The 22399-nt window shown below is 45.2% G+C and overlaps 1 protein-coding gene across 1 annotated transcript; it reads left to right on the top strand.

Annotated features, from left to right (window-relative positions):
- Window positions 1-13955: 13955 nt before the first annotated feature.
- On the top strand, window positions 13956-17918 carry LOC135502787 (uncharacterized). The gene has a single exon (XM_064795892.1). The coding sequence runs from the start codon at window positions 13956-13958 to the stop codon at window positions 17916-17918; it is 3963 nt and encodes a 1320-aa protein (XP_064651962.1).
- The last annotated feature ends 4481 nt before the right edge of the window (window positions 17919-22399 follow it).

Genomic DNA, 22399 nt, shown 5'->3' with positions numbered 1-22399 from the left:
CTCTCAAAGGGCGCCTACATTCCCGCAGTAGAAACGCCAACACTGCAGGAATCATTACGAAAGGCGGGAAGCAGTAGTAGTTCTCATCCGGAGATAGTGACTGTGCAAACATGTTGACCCCCGAGGAACCAGGTAGAGGCCACGGGGAGTAATGGGGCAGGGGCTTCTCGCTTGAACTCAACATGGCATTAGAATCCAAAGCCATTAAGTCAAATGAGTGGGGCCCAAACATGTTCTGCAAACTTAGCCAAGCCGGGGCGGCCAGGCGCGAGTCTGACGGTGACAATACCCTAGACGGCGCGTCTGCTTTATTCTGGCTAGACGGAATGTAGACCAGCCTCAGATCGCAGTTTAACTTCGAAGTTAACATAAACAATTCCTTGATGAACTTTATCAATTGGGGGTCCTTGGGGGACGATTTTTCCCAGGCTAACACAACTGCTAAATTATCTACCTGAATGTCCACCCGTTTGTTCTTAACCAGCTGGGGTACAGACTGAAGGGTCTTCATCACCGCCTCGGCTTCCTTCAAATGGATCGGCCTACTATCATTCGCCCCCCAGAAATCATGAGCTACCCCCTCCGTACCAATGCAAGCTCCCCAGGCATAGCCACTAGCATCAGAGGAAAGCACAAGTTGCGTGTGTCTTTCCAGCCTCCAAGGGACCCACTCAACATGCTCATCCAGGAAACGCCAGAACTCAATCTCTTCTCTGAGGTGTCCTGAGATTTGTACTAACCTATTGTTTCTCTGAGCCCTACCTATCTCGCCCGCCATGAATCTGATGAAGATTTTCGCCGAGGGAACTGCTAATGAAAACGACACGCATTTACCCATGAACTTCTGTAGTAATTTCAAATGTACCCGTTGAAAACCGAGAATTAATTCTCTCAGCTCCTTGAAACGCTGCACTTTGTCTGCAGGCACTTTGTCTGCAGGAATCTCAAAGTGCCTCAAGATCGTGTCCATTATGAAGCCTAAATGTTTTACAGAAGTCACGGGATCCCAGAGAGATTTTAGCCGTTCAATGGTAAAACCGACAGCGGTCAATGTAGCCGCATTGAAAAAGATTGACAGGCTCGTTTTTTCCCTCCGATTGGCTCCCTCCCTCGCCATTGGGCCCAGAAACCGATCATCCAAGTACTGCGTTGTAATCAACCCACGGGATCTCAAGAAACTTGTTACCTGCATACCCGTTTTCTGATACACAAATGGGCTCTCTGCCCAGCCAAAGGGGAGAACACAATATTGGAAGTACCAACCGCCAAACTCTAGGCCAAAATAAGTTTTGGAATCATCCGTTAGACAAATACCCATGTAAGCAGACTTTTCGTCTGAGGACGCAACCAAATCGCCAGGGTCTAGCAACCCTGGAATGATTGCCAAACCTTCTAGGGAAAAAGGTGAGTGCTTCATGAAAAGGTTAAGCAAACGTTCATCATGACATAGTCTACTTTTCCGAGTACCCTCAACCATTACCAAGGGCATAACCAAGTGTGGAGGTTCTACCTCCCCTACTCGGCCCACAATTTCGAGGGAACCATTTCTGACACCCTCCTCTAAATGTCTGGCGATTTCGTCGCGAGGTTCCTCACAATTTTTAAAATTCCTCAACTCAACCCGAGGCGGTAAATCCGAATCAAAATGTCTACCGGCAAAGTTACCCTTGAACGGTTGGAAAAAATTATGAACATTTACCTTGTTCAACACCCAATTCCTAACCAAGGCCGAGTCTGCGTTATTGTTTTGATCAAGCAACCAGAGCCAGTTCTCAGACTCGCTGTGAATTTGGCCTGCTACAAAATTCCGGTCGTCCCTAAACGGTAGATGAGATAACATGTCTTCCCAGTGCCGCCCATCCGATTGCCAAATTTTCTTCAAAGAATACACGGGCGTGGTGCAGAGGGGGTTGCCCTTCCGATCTATGAACTGTGGGACCCGTCTCTCCCAAAGTGCCTTTAATGGGTCAAACTCCGTAAACTTCTCCCAGTCCGGCAGACCAGCCTGCAAGACAAGCCAAAAGAGGAATCAGTTTGCACTTTACCAAATACGGCTATGGCTACCAATCGAAACCAAAAAAGGCACTACACAAGGGTTCCCCAATAACCAGTATAAACAAGAATGGAAAGGCAGACCCCCTCCGCCCCACGCCCGCGTGAACTAATAGTCCACTGGGGTAACTAAGGTACCCTGGAAGTGGGAGCTGAGAGGCCCTGCGAACGAGGACACTTAAAGGACTCTCTAATGAACATCAACCTCGGCATGCTCAAGAGAACACAAAAAGAGTCGTAAGAGCACTCAAAACTGCTAGTAAGCCTATGGATTAAACATCTGGTTTCTTCTTTGATCTCAATGGACAGTTTGCCGCCCAATGATCAGTGGCCTGGCACACAAAACATGGCCTTGCACTAGACGGGGCGCGTCTGGTCCCACGACCCCTACCCCTATAAGGGAAACGTTGACCTGACCCACTACTGCCCGAGGCTAACTGCGCAAACAGACGGGAGAACCACTGCGACTGGAGAAACTGCTCGGGCTTATCACGTTCTTCTTCTTGAATTCATTCAGCGCCTGGAAGCACTGGGCGACTGTGTCCATGCCATGATGCAAGGCCTTCACCTCCCCGTCTGTGATCTTGTCTTTCTTCAGGTTCTTCGCTGCCACTTGCGTCGACAGAGTCTGCAGAACTTGAGCTGCCTGAATAGAGAAGATAACCAGAATTCCTGTATCAGCATTGTCGATTAATTATACGATCATACTTTCTCCCCGTTCACAATGACAACTAAACAATCTAAAGCACACGGCAAAATGTTCCCTGTTCCCTGCCTCTGTTTCCTCGTATGAGTTGTGCACAAAATACTTTACACCGTATGAACAACACCACTGTGCAGACTGTTACACTCATTGCAGGTCGTGTTGAACATGTTGAATAAGCGTATTACAACTAGCACCATTAAATCTAAAACGTGCACTTTTGAGCATTGGTGAAAGTATGGGGATTAGTAAACTCGTTTATTTTTCAAAACTGCAGATAGCATTGAGGATCGAAGTAAAGATGTGTTAGTGTTTACAGTAGCCTCAGCACGGTGACTAGTTTGTTTTTTACAGGCGGCCATCTTGAAGGCATTTTTTGTTACTCTTCAATGAAGGTATGAGTGGATCATTTGTACCTGTACTGTCGTGGAATCAAGATGATAACAAGTACATGTACTCCCCAAGATAGTCGCTAGTGAAAACACTTTGGGTAACGTACAAAGGAATGATCGACTTTTGAGTGCAGTATGTTTGTTCTTCTTCTGGTTCATCATTAAACTTTTTTTCTGAACGTGTTTGATGCTTTTCCCTATTTTGTTTCAGCTCAACGCGTTATTCATTATTTCTGGTACGCACAAGTCCTGGCGTGACAGACTTTTCCCGCCAGGTGACTGCAAGCCGATATCCGAGTTCACGTCAGCCCGCTATTACGACTCAACGTCATTTCTATTATCGTCGCAGTAGCGGGGTGATGAAGCGCCATCGGCGTGACGTCGGAAAAAACGATATCTACACCAAGTCGTCATAGGGTAGATCCATCGCTACAGGAAGCGCCTTCCTAGTGCATTGCTCCACATGGAGATGATCGACGCATAGCTAGGTCGGGTCAAATCGGAGTCAACATCGGAAAAGCGATCGGTCTGATTTTGATTTGTTCCTTTTATTGTGCAATTTGTTGATGGAAACTACTTAATTTGTAGAATAAGAGGTGACTGAGCAGCCGACAGCCGGTTAATATGACCCTTAATAATATCAATGGTCCTTTAAGCTTTTGACAGCAACTGACATTATACATGTAAGCATTTTGTGTCTCTCTATTCACAATACATTCATATGATATCAAATCAAATGTACATGTAATTGCTGAAATACTATCATATTATCGGACCTGTATGGGTAAGTTTTGGGAAAGATGGACTGTGGACTAACACAGTAACTGTCGGGTAGTTGTAAAACAAGAAACACAGAAACGAAACAGAAACACAGAAACGTAGGAACGAAACACAGAAACGCAGGAACCGCCACTCCTGTGGCGAACTCTGGTCCTCAGACACCATCCTGTCGCCATGGTTGTTGCCGCGAAAGCTGGTGTAACAAAAACTGGTACTCTGTCGGATGGAAGAAGAAATGCTCATTTCCCAATATCCTGTTTAGCCTCCTCAATGCCTCAAGATAGCGATAGCGGTGCTCCTAGGTTCTGAAGTTCATACATTATGCAAATGAGTATAAACCTCCCTCAAAATCCAGAAACTTGCGGTTAGAGAACGCGTCAACCGGCTTCTGATTGGTCAAGTAAGTTGACATCAAAATGTAAACATAGTGCACGTGCGCGTCATCCAGATGAGGTCACATTGCCGTACTCGCGTTATTTTAGCAATGCCACGTGTGTTTGTTTACATTTTGAAATGGAGTTGGTTTTATGGTATTGCTTTCATTTTTTCCAAGGCCTTGCATTTTTCGAGTGCATATTTCAGCTTTTATTACACTTGCACTCCATTCGTGCCCCTGATGGAGTCATCCTCAGAGTTTACCTTAACGACGATAACAATGACTTGGTCATGGAAAGTATCGAGTAGGTAGGCATTATTTAAGGAGCTGTAGAGAGCTTATGACGTCAGTTCATGCATATTAATGAGGTTGTGACGTATGTAACACACATATTAAATGAGAAAATGTGACCAATGCGATTGGTTGTAATCATTTCCGTCAACAATAACGCGTGGGGTATTGTGTTTACATGGACCTTACATCAATGAATGCTGACCAGATGTTCGCTTTTAACCTAGTCATGAAGTCACTGCTCGAATACAGACTGCAACCCGACAAATTTAAAGATCCCCTCCGACTTGTAGTAGCAGGTACAGCAGGACCAGGCAAGTCCTACTTGATAAACTGTCTGGTCAAAGCAATACGAATTTTCTTTCAATCAAACAAGTCTGTTCAAGTATTAGCACCGACAGGGAGCAGTGCAAACCTGATATCTGGGAGGACTTTACACAGTTTTCTCAAAGTACCCACAAGTATCCGAGCTAATCAAGAGATGACACCCCCGGACAATGCAGCCGGATCAACCCTCCAGAAAAACTGCGATGGTTTAGAGGTTTTATTAATAGATGAACGCTCCCTTATTGGCTGCACAACACTAGGTTGGATGGAGTTTCTGACCGCCAATGGTGTTAAAAATGGAGCCAATTGCAGTCAACCGTGGGGAGCGCTACCAGTTGTAGTATTTCTAGGGGACGATGTCCAGCTCCCACCCGTATGTAACAGCCCTGTCTTCAATCTGAAAGCAAAAACTAAAACACCAGCTGCAATTCATGGAGCCCTGGTTTGGAAACAATTTAACACAGCTGTGACTCTAAAAACCACTATCAGGCAGAATAATGACCAACACCAGTTTAAAGATATACTTTCTTCATTGCGCCAATACACTACAACACCACTAGATACACAGTGGCTTCAAACCTTTCAGTGGGATAATCTAAGAAAAACACGAGGTCAAGAATTGCTGGACAGAATGTCGAAGGATGGTTTATTTGTGTTTCCCACGCACGATCAAGAGTGGAATCACAATAAAACCAAACTACTGGAGGCAAATCAGTATTTCCCTATAGCAAAGATGAGTGCAATTAACAGTGGAAGTCACGGCAATCTACCAAGTGACAAGGCAAACGGACTTCAAAAAGTATTGTATCTTTGTAAAGACGCCAAGGTAATGCTGACAGGAAACATCGACGTGGCATTTGGCTTCTTTAATGGTTCCATTGGAACAGTTAAAGACATAATCTACCTTAACGGAAATAATCCAAAAACAACTAACTTACCAGATGTAGTTATGGTAGAGTTCCCAAAGTACACAGGGCCATCCTTCATTCCAGACACAAACATTGTACCGATTGTTCCTGTGGAGAGACGAATAGACTGTTCATGCCATGGCTGTAAAAGAAAACAGATTTCTTTGCGACTAGGTTGGGGATCTACGATCCACAAATATCAAGGAATGACAATCGGTTCAAATGAATCAAACCGATTCATAATTATTCATCCAGGAACAAGAAGTTTTGAATCCCGAAATCCCGGTGCACTTTTCGTTGCTATGTCAAGAACCAAAACTGCAGGTGATGCCTACACAGACCCGGACTTTGCTTGGCATCCCCATGTTATTCTCAACGAGGACAGACTAGTATGTTCCAAACACACCAACCACTCGTGCCAGAACCCAAGAAATCAACAGGTTAAGGATGTTAACTGATAAAACTCAAAAAGACTACCATTTCTTGGCAAATGACGAGATCAATCACCAGTATCTTGAGATTCTGTCACAACTGATGGAAGAGTGATTAGCATAGAACGTATTCTTCATGTCTTCGAGTATTGAGCAATTTGAACTCGGCAAACCTACCCATCATCATCATTATCAATGAGGCCTATCATAATGACCATGAATGAAGGATATACACGTAGTATGCACTATTCTTTGGTCGAGGTGTGTGGTAATACAACCGCTAACCTTGCCATCAAGAATGGTATCTGCCCATTTCGCCTTAACCTTATTCGCCTTATCCAATTTTGCCTTCTCCCATTTAGCCTTCTCCTAACTTGCCTTTTCTCAATTCGCCTTCTACGATTTCGCCATCGTCTTATCTCGCCTTTGTTCCAATTGGCCTTCTTCCTAACTCGCCTTCCTCTCATCTTGCCTTATACTAGTTTACCTTTTCTTATTTCGCCTTTGTCCTATTCTGCCTTGGTTCCATCCTGCCTTATCTCATCTTGCCTTTTCTTGATTGACCTTTGTGTCAATTCGCCTTCTTCCCATTTTGCCTTCTCCCGTTTCGCCATATCTCACTTCGCCTTTTATCAATCAGCCTTCGTTAAGCAAGGGGTCTATTATTCGCAGGGGGGGGGGGGCAGTGTTTTGAGTAGTTTAATGATTCTGTTCAAAAAAACTTTGGGACTTGTATTATCTCATGCTAAGTTATAGCATTGCTGAGAATGAAGAACATCAAACATACCAAAACCATCCAAAGGGAACACTGCGTGGGACGTTCTTGAGAGCTAACTCATTCTGTGAGAAGGCCTCATAATTCCCCAATGATCAAAGGAATACATCTTCCAGATTGCTGGATTTGAGTAGGCCTATTGACCATAGTCCATAATAAAGAACTTCAGAAGCACTCACACTTTGAATGATCAATAAAATACTTAGCACCCCCATCCCTCCTATATAGTACCAGGTCACAAGTCTTACTCATCAAAGAATGCCAAAACACTATGCCAAAATATTTCCATGAAAGACTTGGAAAACTCTAAGATTTGACAAACATGGGTAAAGATACTAAGTTGGTTTTGGAGATACATGTAAGCTTACATGTAGATGGTTCAGAAGTTATGAAGATTTGAAAATATTGGTAATTAAGCAGCAGCCTTGGGTAGGGTACCAAAACATAATTCGTGGAAACACTCTTATATGAAAGACTGGCCCCACAAACATGGGTAAAAGAGACAAAAGTCTTTTGTGATATGGTATGTAATGTAATATGACTATAATGGCTGAGAAGTTATCTACACTTGTAATTTTGGCAATGTCCACCAGGTTTTGGTTGGGGGTACCCCCGAATGGACCCTAGAAGCCCTTCAACACTGTTGAAGACACTTTCATATGAAAGATTGACTCAACAAACATGGGTAAAGACACCAAGTTTGTTGCAAAGTAGGAAGAAGGCGAAATGGGAAGAAGGCGAAATAATACAAAGGCGGGGCGGGTAAAGGCGAGATAGGATGAAGGCGAATTGGGACAAAGGTAAATTAGGACAAGGTGAAATAGGAGAAGGCAGATTAAGACAATGGCAAACTGAGACGAAGGCAAGAATGGATAAGGCAACTTGTGATAAGGCAAGATAAAACAGAGGCAAAATAGCATAAGGCGAAAAATGAAAAGGCGAAAAAAGACAAAGGCGAGATAGAATAAGGCGGATTGGGAAGAGGCAAAATTGGAAAAGGCGAAATAGGAGAAGGCGAAATGTATATTTTTTAAAGGCAAAATGGGAAAAGGCGAAAAAAGACAAGGCGAAATGGGCATGAACCTCAAGAATAGACATACTATACAGGTCATTAGTTAATAGTGTGATGCTGTTTTAGTTATTTGGTGGTGAACTGGATTCTAGTGTCTACAGTGCAGCAACAGTTTTCAAGATCATCCTGATCAAACGTACATCCATATACAGTATATGTACCATACTTACATTACTGAATCATGGGGCAGCCTGAACTTTGAATCGATGAACATTGAATTCTTTGAAAATTAAAACCATGGGGGTTTAGGTGTACCCCTCCACCCTGACAAAAACTAAAGCATTTCAGTTGGGTTGTTATCATAATCATCAATTATTATACAATCCTGCTAAATCGTCTTCAACGTGTCGTATGTGCAATCAATTTTGATCAATGTAATTTTTAAATGGTCGTGGTGTGTGGTAATATAACCGCTAACCTTGCCAATTAAATTCAATCAAATGCATCTTACAAAACAATATATAAAAATACTTACATACATCTTTTAGCAATGTCAGACCATGTCATCTTCCTAATGGACTCACGGGGGTACAGAATGGAGCCAGAGCTGAGGATGGCGGCACGAAATCTTCACTAAAGGGGGCATTTTATTATACGAGGTGGAGCTACAATCACTCTTCTTCAACAACTCGCAACCAAGCAGATAGAAAACATCAAAAGAGAGGACCACCAAGCCACTATCTTTGTTATCCTGGCAGCAGGGACATGTGACCTAACGAGGAAGACAACCTACAGTGACATCTCAGAAACGACATATTCGGAATCAAAAGCAACTGCATTAATAAACCAGCTAAAATCAATCAAAACAGCCTTTAAGAACGACCACATCAAATCCATCATCGCCACCATCCCACCAGCAAACCTTAAAATTTACAATGCCTACAAAAATCCAAAAGAGAAAGAAACGCCAACTTCAGCAGAAATCATTCAAGTTCAACAACATCAACTGGAAAGGATATAACTGCCATCAACTCCACCATCGAAACTCTCAACCAACCCAGAGCTACTATCAACTTCGCCAGACCGCTAATCAAATCTACAAAAAAGGAGGACAATACAATCAGAAAAAGAGAGTTTACTACAGATTCTGCTATACCAATTTTTATGATGGTGTTCACCCAACACACAAACTTGCTAAAATATGGGCAGATCACTTAATCAAATCCATCAGTAATGAATTCCATTTTAACACCCCCAACCCCCAACATCAAACTAATAAGAGACATCCTTCATCATCATGGGACTTTAAGAGACGATTCTAAGTATATCAAAGTTAGTAGGTTCAACGTTAGTAGGTTTTATTCACTCTTTATCCAAATTTCAATTCCATACATTGTACTTGACAAAATTATATTCTAATCTTAATCTAAGGACAATCTTATGAAGAATTTGTTAGTACTGTAGACTACAACTTCCTCAAATAGTACCCGTTGCATTACCAAACTTGTATGCAAAAATTAAAAAGGAAACAATACGTATAGTCAACCTGTCTAACAACTCACTGGTTTTCTGTTCTTTTCAATTCAGGTTCAACATGACAATATTGTAGTGGTTATTACTGTTAATTAAAATTCAAAATATTTCAACTCATCTCTACCAATAATAATGCGGCGATTTACTTTGTTATCGAGGTAAGCAAAGTCTTGCACTAATTTGAAATTTAATTTGCATTAACCGTTCAGTCAATTATTCAATATCCATCAGCAGTGACGATGATCGACAAAGTCATCAAGCCATGTCATCTCTGACAGTCTCTGTATGACTGAAATATGCTTTCGCGAGAATCATCATAGTTTTCTCCAGGGGCTGAAATACTTTGGGATGCTCGCTAGATAAGACACCTTCATCAATGGCAATGGCCACCCAATGCAAAATGTCCCCAATATCCATATTTTCTTCCATTCCTTCCACTCCAGGTTCATCTAGACCTAGGTGACTGGCCGCATCTGTTGACCTCTTCTTCAGTTGATGTTTGTGTACAGTACTATTCTTGTTACGGAGTTTTTGGTACGGTTCGAGCTGTGTTCTACTTGAAATAAAAGGATAGATAGAAGAAACACCTTCACTTACTTGAAATTCAATTGAATTACTGCCAGTACTGCAAGGTAAGAAGTCATAATCCATTCCAAGTGGGGTTTTTTGTTATTCAGTTTGGTTTGGTTAGCCTATTACAGGCCATCTGTTAATGTTACATTACTAAATTGTATCATATCATTGCCAAATATGAGCTATGAGGCACTGTATTGCGCACCGACTGACAGTTCACAACTAACCAAATGCAATGCTAACAACCATTCTACGTACATGCCCACGTACATCATGACACATGCTCGCTTGCGAAACGGAAACACGTGCTGCAAAACCAACACACACACTTCGCACTACAGCTGGAATTTTGTCGTTATAAGATCGTGACATCAGCATTCAATCTTCGAAACCTGTATTTAGGAATGTTTGGAACATTTCTACATACCCATTTGAGAGAAAGAATAAATTTTTTGGACGAGTTTTATGAAAACTTGAGGGAAACGAAACGGCTCATGCCGCTTGCGCGCAAAGAGACCGTTGGCGTAGCACGCGCATCGGTGACGCGTTGTTTACTGACCTGACCTCGACCTAGATTTTTAAACCCCAGTCACGTGATTAATGAAGGAATTTCTAGGAAAACTTCTTGGATGGATGCCAAAAATAGCACATTTTTCCTGGCACGGTTTAATCTTGACCAACAATATGTTTACTGCATCTTTAAATTTACTGTTTAAAGCCAGGGAGTAATAGGCCATGAGGTTCCATCTTGATCACCATGTTTTGAGGTTCAGCAGGATGTTCATAAAGCTGGCTGTTGCATCTATTTCCCGGGCCGGGTTTTTAATTCATGCCTTCTTTATTTAGTACAATTTAAACCAATTTATTTTGATGTCATAATGGCAGGCATATAGGCTCAAAATCACCCAGTGAGTGGGTACACGGAGGGGTTAATTGACTGTCCAATGGCAATGGGGGGGGGGGGGTCGTCTGGGGGCTTCCCCCATTACACTGGATAATATCAAATTCAAATTCAAATACTTTATTTGCACAACTATCACAAGTACAGATGACATCTATCCCCCCCCCCCCCCCCTCCCCAGCGGTAAATGACATGGAATTGGAGCTTTCTGCATCATTGAACCAATTTGCCATGATTGGAACGAACAAATATGAACTACTTGTTGGTGCCGATCAGTGGCAAAGTTAAGAAATATTCACTTTAGTTTGCTACCACCCCAGTTGGTAACCGCGCTGGTCAGTTTCGATAGCAATTCAACCTAATTAGCATATTGCGTGGGTTTTCCCCGGCAACTAGGTCATCACCTACGTCATCCGAGAGTTTGGTATGCGAGGAATGTTGTATGACGTCAATTCAATTATTGTTTATGCATACTTGGCGTTGGTCTGGGGGTATATAACGTGGGTCCTCTCAGCATTTGGCAGAACCAACCAAGGGAGCTTTCCTGATTGCTGAAGGAAGCAAGAAAGTTAAATAGCAAGCCAGCTAGCGCTAGCAAGCGTCGTACTAACAGTAACCGGTGAAACTTCTGCCCGAAGTTCAGAGCCCGAGTATATTCCAACTGACCAAGCCAAGTCCAAGTCCTCAAGCCTATTGTCCCCATTGAAACCCTGGTTCAGGAGATTTCTGGCGAGATAGATCCTCTGCCGACAAAGATTGGTGTATGTCCGCGCTGTTTGCAGTTTGAATATACAAGTTTAAAGACGTCAAAGTTATCTTACTTTCTTGCAAAGATTATTCTCAGTAGCAGCATCGGGGAGCTGACCCAGGCGTCAATTGTGAGATTGGCACCGCAACACGATTTAACTTTGGTCCTCACCAAGAATAATCCATAATGGAAGGGCAATATCTGCGAGAAATTGCCAGCAAAGAACTGCCGCCATCCAGGCCAGAATCTCGTAAGAGTGTACCAGCGAGCACAGTGTACATGAAGCAGAAACTGGGTCAACAGCTGATCGACTACGGAGGCTCGTGAGGCACACCGTCGCTTCAAAGATGCTCGATCCCGATGAGTTGGCAGCAGAACAACTCGTGCAAATGGCAAGAAGCCGAGGGGGTTATGCCGCACAAGTGACAATGAGGCATAGGCAGTTCAACGAAGCCTTTGAGCAAGGGCTGCACACCTCACTCCTACAGCAGCCGCTGAGTGATCTCGAAAACGCCTTTGAAAAGTTCAGAGACATCCATGACAACTATGTCAGATTGGTCGCTGCTGTAAACCCGGCCCGAGCTGTTGAATGACGGGAGCATTTCCAGAATATGCTCGGGCTTATCCAAAGCGTCCGCTTTAAATTTGATCAACGGATGAGGCAGGAAGACCTAAACGACAAGCTGAGTCCGTCGGATAGTGTCTCCCAACAAGGCAGCAGCTCATCAAAGACAAGCAGGGTGTCTAGTTACCTAGCGATCACTTCAGCCAAGAAGGCCGGGCTGACGGAGAAATCCCGTCTGCTCAAGCAACACCAGTCAATGAAAATGAAACTGCAACAAGAAATCGAGGAAGCTGAGCGACAAGCTAAGGTGTCCGAGTTGGCGCTGAAGGAGAAGGCCAGACAACTCCAGTTTGAAAGTGAGCGCATGACCTTAGAGGAAGAGCTCCGAGCAGCTGACGCTGAGGAACAGACCTTAGTCAAGCATCTGGACCGTGACAGAGCCCCCGATCCAGTCCTTTCGCCTGTCATCCAATATCAAGTTAGGGTTCCTGAGAGACAATTTATGCTTAACCCTTTGGTTCCGGAGTTCCATCAACGACAGTACAGCAGTAAACCACAACGCCCTCGAGCGTCTCCAGATAGGCGAACGGCTCCTGACGTGAAGACAGTACCTGCTCCATATGAACCAGATTGGCTGATTTCCTTTGAGCCTACCGCCCAGAGATGCGATCCAGCGACTTTGGTTCGAGCTGCCGCTCCAACCACGATGTCGCAGCCTTCCCCAGACGTCGCCAGGATGCCACAGCCAGTACCGGCCGACATGACTTACTGTAATGCCAGAGATCGGGGAAAACCAGTTGTTTCCGTCGTCATGACGACGTGTGACCATATTTGGAAGGGATTCTTCCGGTAACTAATTTATGTAAGTAAACAGTGCAGACGCACTTCTATTTTCTCTTCTAACTTCAGTTTAAGATAAGTTCGGTAATGCAAACTTGCGGGAGGCATGTATTTGTACTCTCTGGTTAGGTTTTGATATATTGTAGATGTATTTCTGTCGCCGTATTTATGATTCAGAGCTTTCATTGTAGCGCGGTTTCTTGCGTGTATATTTTCACTGTACATTCTCGCTGAGATTCGGCCTTTTTACCCCGTCTTCCGTCGATGATTACGACCGTCATTCTTATTCTATTTCTAAACGTAGCCTCAGGTTTGATTCATCTTGCAATGTAGAATCAAACCTGTGTGTTCATTTCTTTATAATTCCCAGTCTTTATAGTTTAAACATCGTTTTTCTGAAACATATCTACGGCCTTTCTTCGTCTCGCATCACTGTTTACATTTTTTGTCGTTACGTCATGTCATCTGTTGTCCTCGCGTCATGATTGGCCGAGGCGCAGGTGACGTCTCTCTGTTTGTAAATATTGGCACGTGTACGTTGTGCGGGAGTGGTGAATGGATCGCCGTAGGTGCAGGAAGCATCCGAGGCAGTGTAGGTTTTAATGTACAAAGTGAACAAAGTTTTGATTAGATTTAAACTGTATTTCTTGATTCAGTTATTCAACGTTTAGAGTGGATCTTTTAGAGACCAGACCCAGAACGCAAGAACTGTCAGATATGACATTACCGCACTGGCTCAGCCGCCTCAATGTCACAACAAGTGGCCGAGATGGTGTACCGGCCCATGCCAGTGATGATGTCACATCCTGCCGATGATGTCCAAGCCGCCATGCCGCGCCAAGCAGTGCCAGGCACGATCTCACAACCAGTTCCGGCCGAGATGGTGTACCGGCCCATGCCAGTGATGATGTCACATCCTACCGATGATGTCCAAGCCGCCATGCCGCGCCAAGCAGTGCCAGGCACAATGTCCCAACAAGTGACCGAGATGGTGTACCAGCCCAGCCCTGTGATGATGCCTGATATGATGTCACATCCTGCCGATGTTCAAGCCGCCATGCCGCGTCCAGCAGTGTCAGTCGTGATGTCACAGCCAGCTAAAGTTGCCACGCATCAAAATGTTACGACTACTTCAGGGAATGTCTCAGCACATCCGAGTTATGTAATCCCTGCCATTGATACGTCATCAAGCCAAGTGCCAGTAGCAGCTCCTCTCGATATACAGCGACAGCTAATCGATGCCTTGCGTCTTCCCAAGACCGGTCTTCAGAAGTTCGACGGGGAGCCGATGCAGTATTGGGCGTTTATGAATAGTTTTGATAGCCTGGTGCACAGAGCCTGTGTTACAGATGGAGACAAGCTCAACTACCTGATGGAATACTGCTGTGGTAAAGCTGCCCGAGTAATTCGTCCTTGCGCTTTGATGTCACCATCAGCAGGATATGCCAGAGCTAGGGAGCTGCTGAAGGAGCGATTTGGTGATGAATATACCAGTGCGAAGGCTTGGGTGAAGAAGATAGTTGAAGGCCCACCAGTAAAGACCAACTCTGGTGAAGCGCTGCAGGAGTTTACTGACGATGTCCGGGGATGTTACGAAACGTTAAAGGCCATGAATAAATTGGCAGAGGTCAACTCTCAAGACCGGATGGCAGACATCTCAACTAGACTTCCCCTTTATATCCAGTCGAGGTGGAGAAAGGAAGCGCATCGGTCGAAGCTACGGACAAAGTCATATCCAGATTTCAAAGCCTTTGTCACCTTTCTCGAAATGGTGTCTGGCGAAGAAAATGATCCAGTCTTTGGCAAGATACAGGCCAAGGATAGAGTTGAGAAGAAGCGAACCTTCCCACAGAAGAAAACAGGCGTCAGTTTAACAGTGCAAGCGACCGGCAAAGATAATCAGGCGACCAAAGCAGCCAGAAACAGTCCAGCTAAAATCAAGTCCGTCACCAGCGATGCTAAGCCCGAGACCAAGAAGATGAATTGTCATATATGCAGCCAGAGTCATAAAGTTGCAGCCTGCCCTAAGTTCAAGGCCATGGAACCCACAAGACGTCTGGAGGTTGTGAAGGAGAAGCGGTTGTGCTTCAACTGCCTTGACTTCAGCAACCATAGCTACCGTCAATGCCACAGGTCCAGTGACTGCCATGAGAAAGATTGCAAGCTCACGCACTCTCAACTCCTGCATGCTGCCATGGTAAAGAAGGAACATGCCGCTGTCGCGAAGCCTGCTACTCCTCCCAGCCAAGTCAAGACTGATGGTGCAGAGAATTTCGCCTGTGACTCACTGAACAAAGATTCAACACGCATTGCTTTGCCGATTGTCTCAGTCTACGTCAGGGGGAAAGGGCAGCACGAGTTCATCAAGACAGACGCGCTGCTAGACTCCGGCAGCAACAGAACGTTCTGCTCTGAGTCCTTGTTGTCCCAGCTCAAGTTGGAGGGATCAAGAACAGCTCTGTCTTTGGAGACCCTCGGTCAAAGTGCAGCCACAGATGCCATCGAAGTGTGTCTTCAAGTTACGCCGACATCCAGAAAGGCCAAGAAGAGAAGTGTGCTGGACTTGCCCAGGGTGTATGCCATCGACAGCTTTCCAAACAGCATCACAGGACCGAGTCAGTTGGATATCGGCAGATGGCGTCATCTTACGGGAGTATGCGACAACTCTGTCGACGACAAGGGGGTTTCGCTGCTTATTGGCCAAGATGTCCCACAAGCCATTCTTCCGCTTGAAGTCCGCCGGGGTCGAGATGATGAGCCGTATGCGATCAGAACCAGCCTAGGGTGGACTCTGAACGGTCCAATTGGTGGCCAACCAGCAGACAGTACGGCTGTCTGCTCCTTTTTTCAAGCTGGCCTTCCCGAGAAGATGAACCATGAACGTGTCTTGGAAGTCCAAGTTGAGCAGTTTTGGAGACTTGACGCCTGCCAGTCTCTTGCAAGTGGCCAGCCCCAGATGTCACAAAATGACAAGAAGGTAGTTGGCGTGTGGGACAAGTCAGTCAGCTTGGTGGACGGCCATTACCAGCTCAACATCCCGTTCAAGAAGACGCCTCCCGAGCTGCCGGACAACCGTATGATGGCGGAGAAAAGACTCCAGTCTCTGGGCCGAAGATTGAGCAGAGATCCCGCATTGCACGACAAATACAGAAGTGGTATACAGGATCTGTTGGACAAGGGCTTTGCAGAGCCAGTTCCAGAAGATGAGATGTCGCAACCGGGTAGTGTTTGGTACCTCCCTCACCATAATGTCGTCAATCCCAGTAAGCCGGAAAAGTTCCGTATCGTCTTCGACTGCGCAGCCACATATGCTGGGACTTCTCTGAACGACCAGGTCTTCCAAGGCTCCGACCTGATGAACAAGCTGCTTGGTGTTCTGATGAGGTTTCGCGAATGCCCTGTTGCTGTTATGGGAGACATCCAGGAGATGTTCCACATGGTCAAGGTCAAACCCGAATTCAGAGACGCATTGCGATTCCTATTTTGGAAGGATGGTGATCCCAAGAAGAAACCTCAAGTCTACAGAATGACGGTTCACCTCTTCGGAGGAGTATGGAGCCCGAGTTGCTGCAGTTACGCCCTGAGACGAACGGCTGAAGACCATAAAAACGAATTTCATCCCGATACCATAGAAACAGTGTTACAGGACTTCTACGCTGATGATTGTCTAAAATCCGTACCCGGTGTTGATGTCGCTGTCAAGCTGGTTGAGGAATTGAGAACGTTACTTCAACTGGGAGGATTCCGACTCACAAAATGGTCTTCAAACAGCAAAGAGGTCCTCCTGTCCATTCCTGTTGAAGACAGAGCGAAGACCATAAAAGATCTCGACCTGACGTCCGACTCCCTACCAATTGAGAGAGCCCTGGGTGTCCAATGGGACACGGAGACGGACACGTTTGGTCTCAAGATTCGCTATAAGGAACCAGTCTTCACGAGGCGCGGTCTTCTTAGAATCACCAGCTCTATGTACGACCCCCTGGGATTGGTTTGTCCATTCGTCCTCGAAGCGAAGATGATCTTCCAGACAGAATGCAGATCCGACAAAGGATGGGATGATGAAATGAGCCCCGCCAGCATCAAGAGATGGCAGAGATGGTTGGATGGCCTGCCCAAACTAGAAGAGTTTCAAGTGCCAAGATGTATTCATCCGACCGATTTCGGGGACATCACTGAAGCTAGATTACATCACTTCTCCGATGGATCCGCCGATGCCTATGGTGCTGTGAGTTACCTGAGATTGGTGAACAGTGACGGCGCTGTGCACTGTACGATACTGATGGCGAAATCCAGACTGGCGCCGATGACACCGATGACGATTCCTCGCCTGGAGCTGTCCGCTGCCGTGCTCGCTGTGAAGATGGACAACCTCATACGTCGTGAGATAAGATTGCCCCTGCAAGAGTCGACATTTTGGACGGACAGCACAATCGTTCTCCAATATGTCAGGAACAAAACCAAGCGTTTCCAGACCTTTGTCGCCAACCGTGTAGCCGTAATTCATGATGGTACAAGGCCAAGCCAGTGGCGTTACGTAGGGACAAAGGACAACCCGGCTGATGATGCGTCAAGAGGGCTGAACGCCGAACAGATGTTGTCCGACACCAGATGGCGCCAAGGTCCAGCGTTCCTATGGTTGAGTGAGGACAGTTGGCTAGAAATACCAGAAGGACAGCCTAACCTGCTTGAGAGGGGTCGTGACGGTTCCTGACGATTTCATAGTAAAGCTGTTCAACAGATATTCAAGCTGGCCTCGACTTCTCAAAGCAGTGGCGTATCTTTTGAGATTCCTCAAGTGGCTACACAAGAAAAGACCCAAGATGAATGACCGTCTCTCCCCTGAAGAACTAAAGGCAGCAGAACGAGCTATTCTTCGATGTCTCCAGAAAAGGCATTACAGCAACGAGGTCAACGCCTTGAGATCAAATGCACGCATCACGAAGCAGAGTTCAATATTTGAACTAGAGCCGTATCTGGACGAAGACCAGCTCCTGAGAGTGACGGGACGTTTAAAGAATGCTTCGATTCCTGACCCAGCCAAGCATCCAGTGATTGTGCCGAGAGATGACCACGTAACAACACTCATCGTACGAGATGCGCACTGACGAGCGGCTTTGCAGGCACTCCGGCAGAGAACACGTTATGGCGAATTTACGGCAGAACTACTGGATTCCACAGGCCCGTCAGCTGGTGAAAAGAGTTCTCAGAGACTGCATTGTTTGCAAAGTGCTTCACGGCAAGCTGGGGCAGCAGAAGATGGCAGATCTCCCGCCTGAACGAGTGACACCATCAAAGTATCCCTTCCAGTGTCTGGGTGTTGACGTTTTTGGTCCCTTTTACGTTAAGAGGGGACGTTCTCAAGAGAATCGCTATGGATGTATGTTTACCTGCCTGTCAATGCGAGCGATTCATCTAGAGAAGCTTTCGTCCATGGACACAGACTCCTTCATCAACGCCCTAATCCGATACTGTGCAAGACGAGGAGTACCAAAGCTGATCCGGTCCGACAATGGCACCAACTTTGTCGGCGCAAACCGTGTGCTGCGAGAATCGATTGCCCAGTGGAATGAGAGTTATCGCCTTAAAGAATACTTGCTGCAGAACCACATTGATTGGACCTTCAATACCCCTACAGCGTCGAATATGAGCGGTGTCTGGGAGCGCAACGTCCGAACTGCCCGGAAGGTGATGGACTCCATACTACTAAAGCAGTCCCTCGATGATGAACGCTTGGATACGATATTTGCCGAAGTTGAAAACGTCGTGAATAGCCGTCCGCTGACTGTCGTCTCCAACGATCCCAAAGACCAACTTCCGCTAACACCGAATGATTTGCTGCGTCCTTTTGGAAAGGGATTCCCGTCGCCAATCGGAACCTTTGGAAAGGCTGACATGTTCGGAAAACGGTGGAGACATGTCCAAGATCTCACTGGCCGTTAGCACGAGTCACCGATACGTTCCCCGGAAAAGACGGATTGGTACGTTCTGTGGAGCTGAAGACAGCCTTTACCGATAAGATGGTGCGGCCGATCAACAAAATCGTTTTGCTGGAGGCAACTGCGGATGATCACAACCAGGATTAACTACGAACATTTTCTGATTTGGATTAACGTTTTAGTGCACGTTAGTTTTGGACTTGCATTTTGTGTCTTATTTAGTTCAGTGCAGGACATCAGCATTCGCATAATTGTGGATTATGTGTGTGACATTCATTTGGACTTGTGTACATGTTGCTAATATTTTGGACTACTCTTTGGACTATTCCATTTGGACTTTATTAATTCTTTTGGGTTATAATTCATGGGAATATATAATGTTATATGTTATGTAAATGCGCCCTCCAAGGTTGCATTTAGGGGGGGGGGGGGGGGCCGATGTTGGTGCCGATTAGTGGCAAAGTTAAGAAATATTCACTTTAGTTTGTTACCACCCCAGTTGGTAACCGCGCTGGTCAGTTTCGATAGCAACTCAACCTAATTAGCATATTGCGTGGGTTTTCCCCGGCAACTAGGTCATCACCTACGTCATCCGAGAGTTTGGTATGCGAGGAATGTTGTATGACGTCAATTCAATTATTGTTTATGCATTCTTGGCGTTGGTCTGGGGGTATATAACGTGGGTCCTCTCAGCATTTGGCAGAACCAACCAAGGGAGCTTTCCTGATTGCTGAAGGAAGTAACAGAGTTAAATAGCAAGCCAGCTAGCGCTAGCAAGCGTCGTACTAACAGTAACCGGTGAAACTTCTGCCCGAAGTTCAGAGCCCGAGTATATTCTAACTGACCAAGCCAAGTCCAAGTCCTCAAGCCTATTGTCCCCATTGAAACCCTGGTTCAGGAGATTTCTGGCGAGATAGATCCTCTGCCGACAAAGATTGGTGTGTGTCCATGCTGTTTGCAGTTTGAATATACAAGTTTAAAGATCGTCAAAGTTATCTTACTTTCTTGCAAAGATTATTCTCAGTAGCAGCATCGGGGAGCTGACCCAGGCGTCAATTGTGAGATTGGCACCGCAACACTACTAAAGGGGGCGAACTAAGTCCTTGACTTTTCATATTAGTTCTCCATACAATCATCTTAAAACCCACCAGTAACTGTCAGATTTTATTTATAAAGATCATATTTTCTTAGTTAATATGTAAAGAGCAATCTCTAGTGAACTCACACAACTGTTTGACATGGGGGAGCCCCCCAAACCCCCGTCCTTCTGACATATATAGCCAGTACATTGGGGGATGAGTCCCCCAAACCCCCTCCCCCGTTCTCTGAAAGTGACAGGTTTTAGTCAGTACATTGGGGGGAAGGCCCCCCCCCACCAACCCCCCCCCCCCCATTGGACTCTAAAAATAGAATTCCTTGGAGACGCTGAACAATAAGGCCCCATAAAGAAATAGTCCCCGCCCCGGTAGCTGTCTCATATCTGCTGAAAGAAGCAGCTCTTTGTGGTGAAATAATAATTGAATGCATGTCATGACACCCAGGAGCTTTTTCTCATTTCTGAAACAGTTGCATGGTTGGAATGAATTGCCAAATCAGTCCGTCAAATCTCTATGCAATGAAAATTGAAATGTCACAACTGTCTCCACCGACGTTGTCCTGTATGTCCTCGCAGACGATTTTTAAATAAATGATGTGATTGATATACTTGTAGATTGGAATGGATTATTTCTTCAATGATATGAAAATTGAAAACCCTCTGACATGCCCGAGTACAAAAATGCAGAGGCAAGACACACCATGCATGTCATGACACCCAGGAGCTTTTTCTTATTTCTGAAACAGTTGCATGGTTGGAATGAATTTCCAAATCAGTCCGTCAAATCTCTATCCAAATGGAACTTTATGACCACTCTATATTTGTGCAGTAGTGTTAAAACTGACTTTTTTGAAGTAAAGTACGTAAATCGAGAAGAAGAGGACGTTTTCTTTGTCTAAGAATTATTCAGGACGAAATGTATAATATTTGGGGTTTTTCGTGATTGTCCGGCCCAATTGGCAATATTGCCATTTGGGATGGTGAACAGAGCTAGGAGCAAATGCAACACTTATGATTTATTTAAAGAAATAAAATGCCCGATTTAACATCCTGCAGAATCAGGGCAATCGGGCGTTTCCAGTGATATACGACACAAATGGGTTGTCCTCATGCTTTCACTCTGGAAACGCATTTTAAAATAGATGTTACGTCCTGTTAATGGGACACGTCATCATCGCGTACATTTGGGAAAAACTCCCTAATGAGACCCTAGCAGACGATTTTTAAATACATGATGTCCCACACCCGCACTTCAGTGGCGCCGGTGTGAATAAATCTACTTGTGTGAATGGTCAATGGCTCATGACGTCATGAAATAATTGCGTCACGAGGAAGGAAACAATGGGAATCATGGTAACTGTGGTTGCGGTGCGTCGTGAAAGCAGGATCGGCAAGCGCGGCCCGTATGGAATGCGACAAACTGTACCGGAACCAGAATTGTCATGGGTCTGCACAAATTTTTTCAGATTCGATGGACATGATGGATGTATGAATTTTGTTTACACTTTATATACATACGTAACCATTACACTCACTACGTTGTGTGAGTTAATATGTAAAGAGCAATCTCTAGTGAACTCACACAACTGTCCTTCTGACATATTGAGCCAGTACATTGGGGGATGAGTCCCCCAAACCCCCTCCCCCGTTCTCTGAAAGTGACAGGTTTTAGTCAGTACATTGGGGGAAGGCCTCCCCAACCCCCCCCCCATTTGACTCTAAAAATAGAATTCCTTGGAGACGCTGAACAAAGGCCCCATAAAGAAATAGTCCCCGCCCCGGTAGCTGTCTCATATCTGCTGAAAGAAGCAGCTCTTTGTGGTGAAATAATAATTGAATGCATGTCATGACACCCAGGAGCTTTTTCTCATTTCTGAAACAGTTGCATGGTTGGAATGAATTTCCAAATCAGTCCGTCAAATCTCTATCCAAATGGAACTTTAAGACCACTCTATATTTGTGCAGTAGTGTTAAAACTGACTTTTTGAAGTAAAGTACGTAAATCGAGAAGAAGAGGACGTTTACTTCGTCTGCAATGAAATGTCACAACTGTCTCCGCCGACGTTGTTGTCCTGTATGTTCTAGCAGACGATTTTTAGATACACTTCAAGACAGTGGCGCCGGTGTGAATAAATCTACTTGCGTGATTGGTCAATGGCT

This window comes from Lineus longissimus, chromosome 19 (assembly GCF_910592395.1).
Source record: "Lineus longissimus chromosome 19, tnLinLong1.2, whole genome shotgun sequence".
Taxonomy (NCBI): Eukaryota; Metazoa; Nemertea; class Pilidiophora; order Heteronemertea; family Lineidae; genus Lineus; species Lineus longissimus.
Note: the sequence above shows the minus strand (reverse complement) of the source record. Positions and strands in the feature narration are given on the sequence as shown.